Genomic DNA, 12500 nt, shown 5'->3' on the forward strand with positions numbered 1-12500 from the left:
TATATGTATATGTATATAAATATATATATATATATATGTCTGTGTGTGTGTATGTGTGTGTGTGTGTGTGCGTATGTGTGTATGTATGTATGTACGCATACCTTCAGCCACATCGACATTAACGTGATCACTGGGCAAATATAGATCGTTTCCAGTTTTATAGTTTACTTGCTTGTAGTGTTGAGGAATAGTTTGCATCTGTGACGGTCAATAAATACGCGAATAATTCTATTCTGTTTTGCTGTGTGTTTATATCGTCCTATGACACGCGAAGACACACCATGCACAGAAGCTTTCGTCATCGGCTTCACATATGCCATGCTCCCTATGTTGCGGTTAGAGCTGTTCGATGTCAACTGATCGCATAATTCTGGTAAGTAGTACTTAGCATGCCTGTATGTACTTAACGTTTCACTGTCGGTCTCGCTGATTGTCAACGGTCGACAAAGCGGAACGCCCTAAACATTGAACTTAACATATTAGTGAATCACATTTTAGTGCATCACCAACTCAGCGAAAGTCAGAATCTACATTTTTAAAATACCGAGAACACACAATATATGCAAATAAAAACAAATCTATTTGACATAAAGAATTCCACTCGCGCCCTGAGACTTGATATTCAGGTAGAAAGAATACATTTCAATCTTAATTTATTGTTACACAAGTATCTATAGGCTGCGTATGCCATTATGACTGCTGAAGGGTGACGGAGAGAGCGTCTTATCGTCTCTGCTTATGCACCTGCTCCATATTATGGAGAAAATATTGCGTATGATCCTCGAGTGTCCACGCATCGTAATGTACCTTGTCCCAGAAAGGTTTCCAGCCCTCAATATCTGCGTAGTTTTTGGTCAATTTTAGGTAATCCAAGTTGATCTGGCCGCGAATTGGGTTATCGTGATTCATCTTCTGTGTTTCGGCATACAATTCATCACTCATTGATGCCCATATCTCCTTAAGGCCGCCCTTGTTGGAGTGTGCGTTCATTAAGTATACATTGATACCGTCGTCTGTGGCCTTGCCCACGGCATCCCGCCAAGAATCAGTCTGTGTTAAAGATGTGATCAGCTCAGGTTCCCAACCAAAGGACAGGAATACATCCGTTGCACCCAACTTCTGGAAGAAGCCGTTCATAGCCTCCTCATACGTATAGTGCCAGTCAACAGGCGCATCACACTTTCCAAGAGCGCATTGTTCTATGTCATCACAAGCGAGTGGACCAAACCCATGGTGGCCCCAAATGTCGCTCGTATTCGGCCAATTATTGCGTTTATAATGCATTAAGTAGGTGACTTTAACGTTGTACTTCTCCATGTGTAGGTACCGATTCTCGAAAATGATGTTCTCAATTGGCCATTTGTCCTCGCGAAAGCAGTCACATTCCTCCTCGCCATTTAGATAACTATTTGTGTCACTGAAAAATTGCTTCCAACCGCCAATATCACGCCATAGGCCTTCTTTTGCGGGACTTTTGATGTCGCCTTCTCCGTACGTATCAGGAGGCCAGTAACCATTTTCTAACCAAAAAGCCATAGAGAGGTACTGATAACGGACTCTCGAATCACCGACCATAATTAGATGTTTACCTGACAAGATTTGAAGTGCACCCTTGCGTGTGAATTTCCTCCAATCACATCCGTCCACTACTAAACTATCGTGTCGTTTCTCGACATCTTTGCAGAAATGCATGCTCTCATTGCCATGTAGAAAACCACACTCTGGCAACTCTGTCAAATCAACATCTAGACAACGCGAACTATGAGCTTCATATTCAGCTGGCCCATCTACTGCAATATTAAATTCGACTGTGGCGGCCGTTAAGTCTACAGGTTGATGTGCGATACGGTCGATTGTATAAATACCTCCGAGGACTAAAACAGCAGCCACAGCTATATTTTTAGGGTGAAAGTTATCTGCGGTCATATTGTCAATTGAAATGAATTGCAGCTATAAAAACCGCTGGGTTTTTTATGAACGTTGCAACCGTCTGCGGCGTGTATTTGTGTCATTTTCAAGTTCCGATATAAATTGATCATGATTCATGCCGCTTGTGCGGGGCGCTTGGCTTGTGATCGTCGATGATGTCACAGTATCAAATCTACATATTTATAATAGAATCGTTAAATAAACATGTATGCAGGCTACTCATTGGTTAAAGTAAATTTAGATGGACGTGTATGAATACTGTGTGGCGAATTCAGAAATAATATAAAAACTTTTTTTATTTCTCAAAAACAAATATTATTCTATTGAGAAAAACTGAAAAAGAAGGCTACAGTGAGTGAGAGTCACAAGAGTGTGTCGTGTGTGACTGACTGACTGTGTGTCCCAGGCCCCAGCAGTGCAGCTCCCAACTCCTACAAGTCCTCTCTCGTTCAGAAAGAGTAGAGAGGGGCCTACTACGAGACCTCAGACTGAGGGCTGAGGGCTGAGGTCTGAGGTCTGAGAATCTGAGTCTTAGACACAGTCCCAGTCATGAGACATTAAAAACTTGAGACTTGTGTTAGTTTTTGGTTTTTTCTTTAAACAAAACGTGGTGTTACTTGTAACTTGTTGTGTTCTAAAAAGTACCAAAAGAGTACTCGTCACTCGAGAGTTATCTAAATAAATATTTCTACTCTTCTCGCGTAACGGTGTATGTAAACTGTAGTCTCAGGCTCTCAGTAGTCATTACTATGTATGTAGTGTTTTTGTTTTTTGTTTTTTAATACCGTGTATGCATCACAACCGTTCAGAGAACTTCAGAAGTTCAGACTGAAGTATTCGCTATTTTGTTCAAAATTTGATTGTCTCTAATTGATAATTTGTGTGGTTAGACCGCCCAGCAGGCCTCATAACGTACACGGTATGTAGTTGAAAACGTACTCGCAGACAATTATAAAAGTTTTTACGCATACCGTATTTATTTTGGTTTTTCCAATATGACAACTTCAAAAAACAGAAATTCAGGAACTGTTCTAAATAGATCAACATATAACAAATTTACATTGATCCGGATACAAAACTGAAAAAGTTTAATCTCATATTTTGGCGAATATAGTTGGGTGGCAAATGCCAATATATTGGCAGTTTTCATTGCCAAGGTCATGTAGCGTACGAAAACGTATCCCGGAGCCCTGTCGCCCAGAGAGAACGTAAAAACAAACGTTCATCGCCTTTTTGCAATTAAAAAAACGGACCTATTTGCACATATTTAGTACTGTACATAATACATATGTATAGAAATGATCAATTTGTCACGTGTGGCTGTGGGACTATCGGACTCTGGGAGTTTTTTTTTGTTTTTATTTAAACAGTTGTTGTGATTTTGATTTTTATCGGAAACACCCTAAAACTCAACCCCCCAAAACGCCGAAAACGGGGCTAGAAATAAACTTGCAAGAAGTTGTTGCAACTTGAAAGTTGGAAGTGGAGTACAAAAGAGAAGACCATAGATGCTCTTGTATTATATAAAGAGTATTCAGAGTACTTTTCAGCTTCATACTCCAATATTTGACAGCACGAGGCCATGAGCAAAGTGTTATAGTTGCTTTTAATATTGTTTTAAAGAAAATCAGCGGACAATCCTCCGGACTAAGTATAGTGAGACTCGAGTTCAAACCGTTGTGGTATATTTTTTATTTTTTTTCTCGAGTGTCATCAACTCATCATGGTCATCAGGTTAGCCTAATATGTAGGTAATTCAGTAGCAATAATCCTACTAGGATTATAGGAGTGATGACGCAATGATTCTGTTTTTTATGTACGTCTCGACTTCGCAATGTTGACGACTAGAATCCAGATAGGCAGACACCCAGTCCCCAGACGGCCAGACCCCAGGGCCCAGGGCCCAGGCCCCAGAGTCCCAGACTCAGGTCTCTGAGTCTCAGAGTATCAGAGTCTCAGTCTCTTAGACTCATCCGAGTCGACTATTACGAGTCGACTATTCCGAGTCGACTATTCCGAGTCGACTATTTTGCTACTAGTATTGCTATTTAGTTTGCTACGGTTCGACAAACTCACAAACATGCACGGGGTTGTATTTTATGTTTTTTCAGTTGGCTCTAGCCTCTATGTATGATTTTATCTTCTTCTCGCCTCGTATTTTATTTTCTATTGCTTCTTTTGATGTCACGTGGACGGGCCACTCTGACTCTCAAAGTCTCTGATCAATTTTTTTATTTATCTCTGTAGTTCACTACTGCTACATATGTAGCGTCCTAAATTCAACAACTGCTATACCATTTATTTACTATATTATTACTAAATATAGTCTATAGAAATTATTAAAAAAAACTAAAAGGAAGGAAGTCGCCCTGGGAAGTTGTGTATGTACATATTTATCTTCTCTCGAGAGAGAGAAAGAGAGAGAGAGAGTAGTGGACTAGTAGCGAATTAGCGGTAGATTGGCTGTGGTGCTGTTGTAAATATTTTTATAAATACGTAGGAGAAGCTAAATATGTATATAAATTCTGCCGCCATTCCTAAATTCTTTCCGGAAATCAGACACCTGTGTTAAAAAAGATAATGAAGTGTAGCCTAATGTTTAACTTTTTTGAATTTTCTAGAAATACCTGACTATATTAGTTCTCCATATACATGGAGATACAATGGGATTGGAGATATGACTCCATTTGCGTATTCGAACTATATATGGCGTTCATTACATAATATCTATGGTGTTTATGACGCAGAAGGTTAGAGTTTTATTAGACTGTACTCTGTATTGAAAACCCATTTCAAGACGACGAAAACTCATGAAGTGTTAGGTTCAATCGCTTACACTGTCAGGCATAGATGCTTTACCCGCTACAGCTTTTTTTATACGATTGCGCACTGATGGTATTCACGGCTTCCTAAGTCATTAAATTCACATTGCGGTCACGCATACGCTACTACTTCTGTTTAATTTGACGAAACCGTGGATTCTCCCGTTTTGCACGAGAATAAAAGGCTAGTGTTAAATTGATCTGAGACAGGGTACACGGGAGAACTCGGGGGGCTATATTTCGGTACTTAGGTTTTTTAGGTGGATTCCTTTCAAAAAGTTTATCGTGACCCCCCTCTAAAAGTAGAAAGGTAAAAATTGTAGCATCAAAAGGACTGATGTCCGAAGGCATAGCCTTCTAAATCAAACACCGCAGGGCGGTGTAGACTACATCAATCCAGATTCCAGAGGGCCCACGCCCCTCAGCCCCACATAGGTTTAAAAACGCAACAACGCAGTTCGGTACCGGACTGTTGGCTATGAAATTCATATTAGGGTTTTGGGTTTACCTAGAATCTCGTTTTTTAGGAGGAAGCTATTATAGTTGTTCGCTTTGCCTTCTTGGTAGGCAAAGGCTATGGTGTTCGTGTATTCATATAAATACATATGTATTTATGTCTCTGTTGTAGGATACTATGCACGACGGATAAACTTAAATCGTGAATACAGCGCAATACTTGTAATTTTCTAACCCCTCTTCGACAGTAATGAATAGACGGTGTAGCGATTTTCTAAGGGTGAACTACTGGGATGAATGCAACATTGCTCGAAGCATAGGAACACTGTTGAGTGCGGTTTCCGCCACACAAATATGGCTGATGCGCTAGTGAGTGAGGCCATCATCGAGATCGAGACACTACTGCGATTGCTTAGTGAAGGTAAGGGGGAGGGGGGGGGTTGTATCGTTTATTCATATTGTCTTTATATTTGACAGTTATAACGTATGCAACTTTATATGTCGACGCATGTCAGGATGCAAGCACAACCGAACTGTAATATTGACATGTTACCGTTGTGGTTACAGTATGTGTTAATCGTCAATTCATCTGGGGAGGATTTTCTGGACGTGCTATACTTTATTCCGCTTGATAATAAACCTGAACTGGAAGAAGTGATCGAGATTGTATAACACAGAGTTTCGTGCGATGCAATACTACATCCGAATACGATTCATTCAGTATTATTTCAGGTGTATCGGAGTGTATTCAGAGAAGCTAGCCGGATCTCGCATTTTAATGTTGGTATTAGAAATGAGCCTAATCCTCGTCACGTCATCACAGAAAAAGACAACATTTCGTGGCAGTCAACCACTGTCACAATATATACTTGAATGAACAAAAGTGATCACGTGCATTTTCAATTCGTATTCTCACGCCGCCCAGAGTATAGGCATCCAATTCGACTACATCAGCCCGTAGTGGCGTTATTAATGATCAAGTGTCACGAAACTCAAAGTGTAAGAGCTATGTATGGTCGGAATACAGCCTACAGTCAAATACTGACAATATCAAAGAAGCGCTCGTGCAAATAGCAGAACTCGTCGTTCAATAATACCGAGATAGTGCTACTTGATCTGAGTTATACACCCACAACAGCGTCCTGGATTCAGGTGGGGTGTTCGTTTGACAACCATCCCGGGTCGCGTCAAAGAAGGTCATAGATAGCAAATAGAAAGAGAGACTCCAGCAACATCAAATAACTATCTGCACTGTATTCAACAGAATTACGCTACTGTAATGTATATGTAGACACCCGCAGCATGTCTCCACCACAAAATGAGCCAATGGCTGCGTGACCTATTGCAATAAAACCAGTTCACCTTAACGAATACTATGGAGCACATGTCGCATGCCTATCGAATCAGGCCTCACTGACATTGTGCTGCATAGCGAGATCTGCTACCTAGTGATATCGTGCACTTGCACGGCCAACAGCATCGTACAGCACACCGACAATGTAGCGCAATAGCTTTACAACATGCACTGCTAGCCCTGGGCGACATTCAGCGGAAAATGCTACGCATAAGCAAGAGCCGCATCTTTCTTGGAATCGTCTAAGGTTTCAGTGAACAGAGATCTCTGCTCGAAGTAAATGGAACAACCCCTCACACCCAACCCCGCATGCACAACTACTATTAGGTTACTCATGTATACTTCATATCAATGTCAACCCTTAGCATACATCTACGCGCATGTTTCACTCACTGCATATATAGCAAGAGAGTGGTCAACATTCACCATGGTGATAGCTTTGAGTACGAACAAACTCGACCCCCGCTGTGAGGAGTTCAGAAGGACTGCGTTTTTTATACCTGTGTTTAACCTTCGCAACGGAACTGAAGTCCATATAGGTTACAGTGGTAGGCAGTGAACCATCGCATTCTGCGTCCACCTGCAAGGTGAATAACGCCGACTGGATACACATACCTGCACGAGTGAGCAAACCACACCCGAATCGTAATGCGTTCGATTCGTCATCACATACATAGATCACGCACCCACTAGACTCGCCATATTCAACTCAGTTCCGCATCGAGTTCTCACACCCCAACAGATGTGCATCAATTAGTGTGTACCACGGACCTGAATGGACTTCCGACCGGTTCCTCTTTGCTGATACCATTTCCTCTGAAACACAGGTGAGGAATTAAGCGCCGCGTCGGTGGGCTATGACACCTACCTGCAAGCTGTGGTCGCGTGCTGTGACTTCATTTGCCTCGATGGCGCCGAAGCCAGCGATCTGTCGCAAGGAGCTGAGTACATGGACACGCATATGCTCCTGCGGCACAAGCTGCTGCTGAATGCACTCGTGCGACAGTATGGCTATGAGGCAACGCTGTATAGCTCTGGTGAGTTATTGTCTGGCGGTTTAGAGTTCTCAATGTGTGATTGGTATGTGTTGTGGATGGGTTGGTATGTGTGTTGGGTGGGTTGGTATGTGTGTTGGGTGGGTTGGTATGTGTGTTAGGTGGGTTGGTATGTGTGTTGGGTGGGTTGGTATGTGTGTTGGGTGGGTTGGTATGTGTGTTGGGTGGGCTGGTATGTGTGTTGGGTGGGTTGGTATGTTTGTTGGGTGGGTTAGTATGTGTGTTAGATGTGTTGGTATGTGTGTTGGGTGGTTTGGTATGTGTGTTGGGTCAGTTGGTATGTGTGTTGGGTGGGTTGGTATGTGTGTTGGTATGTGTGTTGGGTGGGTTGGTATGTGTGTTGGATGTGTTGGTATGTGTGTTGGGTGGGTTGGTATGTATGTTGGGTGGGTTGGTATATGTGTTGGGTGGGTTGGTATGTGTGTTGGGTGGGTTGATATGTGTGTTGGGTGGGTTGGGGTAGGCGGTGCAGTGCATGTTTTAGGTGCCTTTTGCGCATAGCCACAGGTTGACAAGAGCAGGTGTACAAATATGTCAGTGGTTGTCTGTAGAGTGGGTCCTATCTTCCCACGCGCTCCAGTGCTACAATTTTTTTCTCAGTATTGAACCCTTTCAACTGCCAATACGTGAATATTCCCGGGTTCGATACAAATGCACAGTCAATACTATCAGGCTTGCTCCATGCCGTATGCAGTTAGCATATTCTCACATCCGTTGCATGTATACGCGTGTTCTGCACTGCGCGTGATGTGTAGCTCGCAGGGGTCCATCGCACCAACCGCAGTCGTCCCCACACGTTGATTGGCTATGCTTGTGGCTCTGTTTTGTCCTGTTCACGATTGTTGTGTACTGTATTCGCTGATAGTAAGCCCGTCAATAATCCCGCACCAAGTGATGCCCTACTTCTGTATTGTATTACGGACGCACCATATATCATTGTTCAAAGTAGAGACCTGCTAGTGTTTGTACCAGCTAGTACTTGGACCAGCTTGTGTCTTTCCGCCAATGTGTGCACCTCCACGTAGATGCTGCAACTACATCACTCACTCAGCGTCGTTGTTACGTGAACATATACTGTCGCGTGTTCACTCGAGAGACGCAGGACCTTAGTCAATGGGTTTTACTACCAACAGCGTAACCATATCTCCACTGAGTTCAGTTCTACCCATCTGCCTCAGACACCTCACTGAGTATCGGTCCGTGTGGGTACCTGCTTGCGATAGTCTGCTTGCGGCTGCAGGACTACTGCCTGGACGCAGTCGGCGAATGGCCTCGCGCCAGTGCCCGTCAAGTGGCATCAGATCTTCTGAGTATTACATTTTCTGAGTCCGCGTTTTATACAAAACAAAGCAAGACAACAACACACACCTCCCCCATCGGCCGATCAGAGCCGTCAGAGTTTGTACCAGCGCAACCCCAGCCCGCTGCACCCGATACCTGCATTGGTAAGGGTGATGAAAGGGTGCCACGAGAAGTATCCAGACAGCGGCGTGAGTTGGAAAAGCGAGTATATCTGGTGCAAGCGAGTGTGGCTCAGAGATGCCTCTCAGTATTTTCGGCTGGTTGTGTACGGGACAATTCTAGCCCCGAAAAGAACGCGTTGCAGTTTCTGGCTACAGCAGGTGTGCTTGTCTATCGATGTTTGCTTGTAGCAAATCAAAAATTGTATGCACTTGTGCGTTGTGGCTGTCCCGACTGTACGGTACCTCGCTGCCTAGAATTGGTTCATATGTACGGGTGTTAGAGACGTTCGAATTCTGTGTATAGCTATTTCTAATACAAAGGATATGCATCTGCTGGTTATAAACACCAGTATGCAGGCAGTTAATGCAAATATTCAGAACCCGTCATATATTTACAATGTCTAATATACCAACATTGTGAACTGTTTGTATACAACTGCAAGAGCAAAGTACTTTTAACGATAGTACGCAGGCAACAACCGAGCGCATCGGAATTCGATGGGTTGCGAATAGTCTGTGCGCAGCTTTCATAGCGTTGGTCGTCTACTATATATATATATATATGTTATATATATATATATATATATATATATATATATATATATATATATATATATATATACTATATATATATATATATATATATATATATAGTATGTATGTATGTATGTATGTATGTATATATATATATATATATATAGAAGGCTCTCCCTATCTGTCTCATTCCATATTTTTCGCATAGAATTTCTTTGCGTTTGTGTAGTATTACGAATGGCTCAGTACTGGGACCGAAACGGCACTTGATCGTGGCATCGGCGTGTTGTTGTATCAATCACCGTGTCATCATTGACAGCTGACTGTGGATTTTTACTGTATAAGTGGAACCTCAACGGTCACACCGTAACACATATCCAGGACGTGCCGGTCCCGAGGAATTGCATACACGATTATACGAGCACGCGTTACGGAGTTTTGTAGCCGTGTGTGTCAGTAAATTGTCGGTATTTACTGATCCAGCTACTTCCCGATGGTTCAAACGTATTTCATTTGTTTCTGAGAGGATACTGTGCTTCTCGGCTTTTTATTCTTATCATCTGTGTAGGAATTGATGACCGAATCAGAACCTCCTCATTCTCCGATCTGTATAATGTTTGTTACAATTTATATCTTTCAATCTCATCATCGTCCCCATATTTCCGTAACACGCACACATGCATACTTACGTGCACTTGTATACCAAACTACATACTTTTAGACTCACGACAGTTTCCGTACAGATGAATAAAGGTCCATTTATCTCCCTACCTCTGACCTCAATGCTACGCTCACAGCTTCGTCCCTGTACACCAACAACCTTGCAAGGCCTAGCCCTATTTTTACCTTGCAGCTACTATATCCATCCTTGTACTTACAGTTACTATATACTAATATCGCTTGCTATACTGGGGTGTTCATCTTAACAGCATCCTCAGCCGATGATATAACTTCCGCTGGGCATGTTTTGCGCCACCATCCCCCGTGGCGGTTAGGAGCCGAGCGCTCTGAGCTGCACACGTGCCTTGTTTGGCTGAGGCGTTGGCTGTCGCATATGTATGTGCACTCCACAGACCCCACCACGTGTACGCCAATACCAGACGTAACACCCGCATGTGTGTCTCCGGAGATCCTCAGGGGGACGATAGACTCGAGTGAACCGGTACGTTTCTTAGGTGCACTTCGGCTCAGTGGGTGTTCGGGAGATAGGCTCTTAAGATTTATAGTACAGCGCAGTACGTAGCCAGATATGTAGCTAGACACTTCGCTTGGTGCTTGCAGAAAGTCTTACACTATATCCTACACTGTGTGTTTACAACTCACTATTGCGGTTCCCGTCATGTGAGCGATGTATCATGGGTCTCGCACTGAAACTAACTGTCCTTAACATTCTCCCCACGCATATGCGTTCCCAGGCCGATACGACTGCTTCAACGGGGTCACGGGGGTGTACGGTAGGCGGAGGAGCGTGTGTGTGTGCGGACTGTGTGGCTGCTGTACATAACGCAATGCATGTGGTGGAGGTATTGCTGCGCAATTGGAGACGCCGATGTGAGTCCTGGGGACAGGACAAGCAACGGCCCTGTCCTGAGGACTCTCGGGACACACGGATCAGTGGCACACACACACTGAGCAAGTGCACAGTCGACGCCTGGGATATAAATAGAATGGAGCTGCGATTGGCTCTTGTCACAGTGGCAGAGCTGATGGACGATGTGGGGCAAGCCTTCACGACTATCGCCCGCACTCGGCTGGCCTTTGTTGAATCGTTTAAGACGTGTACTCACACCAATACGCACACGTCAATGTCCACAGTACCAACACCCGCTGATGCTACTCAAGCTGCAGAAAACTCAGCGCATCTAAAGGGCACGGGAGATGGCAGCCCCACACCATTCCAACCCGTGGCCAGTCTATACAGGGAGCTTACTCGGATGGTCGACCCCATCAGCAAGCACATGGGATGGGACAGGGGGGATGGGCATCAAAGTGCTGTGGTGAATAGGAAGAGGAGGCGATTGTCTAGCACAGCAGACCGACCGAACGAGCTGACATCTGCTGCGACGGAACGGGAGCGGGAGAGTGTGGGCAATAAAGAGACATGCGATACTGTTAAGGACACAACACCATGCACTGAGAGTGTAGGTAGTAAAGGGGTATGTGATACTGTTGAGCGTACAACTACGTACGCTTCGACATTGCCCGATGCGGTAGGTGCAAACGACTGTGGTGGTGTGGGTGTTGTAGGGGCTGGAACGGCTCACCAGGACGAGAAGAGGGCCGAGAGCAAGCGAGCGAAGGTAATGGTGGCGTGTGCAGGCGAAGGTGTAAGCGAAGTGCGCGTAGGTGTGGATGTGGGTGTGGGTGTGGGTGTGGGTGGGGAGGGACACTGTGGTAAGACGGTTTTCGGCCATCGCGAGAGGTCTGCAAGGGCGGCACAGATGGAATGTACAGAAGGTGTAAACATGCACCCACACGTGGATACACATCACGATACACACACACACACCGGTGCAACGACACTCGCAGCCTCGCGCATGAGGACCGGTACAGCCACACACGCGCAAATAGCGATGGACCAAGTACTGGACCCCGAAACGGGGGCCGGGTTCGGATTGGGTTATGCCACGATAGAAAAATGGGTGCAACGCATCGAGAATGAGGAGGGCGAGTATCTCATGTGGCTGGATCGGCTGATGGCGTTGCCAGGGGAAGTTCGATACCAGGTTGCATCGTTCTTTGATAATTGTCCTGTAGGTGGCGAGGGGTATACGGGTGCTCCTTTCATGTCACCGTACGTACCCGAAAGGCATCACAGCGAGCGTGAAACGGCGGGTGCGGCGGGAATTGATGACAAAGTGCTCTCGCAACGTGACACATTGCCTGC

At 44.6% G+C, this 12500-nt stretch overlaps 2 protein-coding genes across 2 annotated transcripts in view; one reads left to right on the forward strand and one right to left on the reverse strand.

Moving 5' to 3' along the window:
• Nucleotides 1–641: 641 nt before the first annotated feature.
• Nucleotides 642–1926, reverse strand: SARC_11039 (hypothetical protein; the record flags this gene model as incomplete). The annotated part of the gene is made up of 1 exon (XM_014294887.1): nucleotides 642–1926. One exon carries the CDS (start codon nucleotides 1924–1926, stop codon nucleotides 724–726), a length of 1203 nt encoding a protein of 400 aa, XP_014150362.1. The 3' UTR covers nucleotides 642–723.
• Nucleotides 1927–5335: 3409 nt separating this feature from the next.
• SARC_11040 (hypothetical protein) overlaps nucleotides 5336–12500 on the forward strand; it is a gene marked incomplete at its 3' end in the record, with an annotated part of 8636 nt that continues 1471 nt past the window's right edge. The window contains exons 1-5 of the mRNA XM_014294888.1: nucleotides 5336–5628; nucleotides 7389–7598; nucleotides 8795–9238; nucleotides 10543–10775; nucleotides 11029–12500. The exon at nucleotides 11029–12500 is cut by the window's right edge and continues 1471 nt beyond it. Coding sequence (XP_014150363.1) covers nucleotides 5505–5628; nucleotides 7389–7598; nucleotides 8795–9238; nucleotides 10543–10775; nucleotides 11029–12500 — 2483 coding nt within the window. The 5' untranslated portion in view covers nucleotides 5336–5504. The remainder of the gene's footprint in view (nucleotides 5629–7388; nucleotides 7599–8794; nucleotides 9239–10542; nucleotides 10776–11028) is intronic.

Source organism: Sphaeroforma arctica (assembly GCF_001186125.1).
Source record: "Sphaeroforma arctica JP610 unplaced genomic scaffold supercont1.1500, whole genome shotgun sequence".
Classification (NCBI taxonomy): domain Eukaryota; class Ichthyosporea; order Ichthyophonida; genus Sphaeroforma; species Sphaeroforma arctica.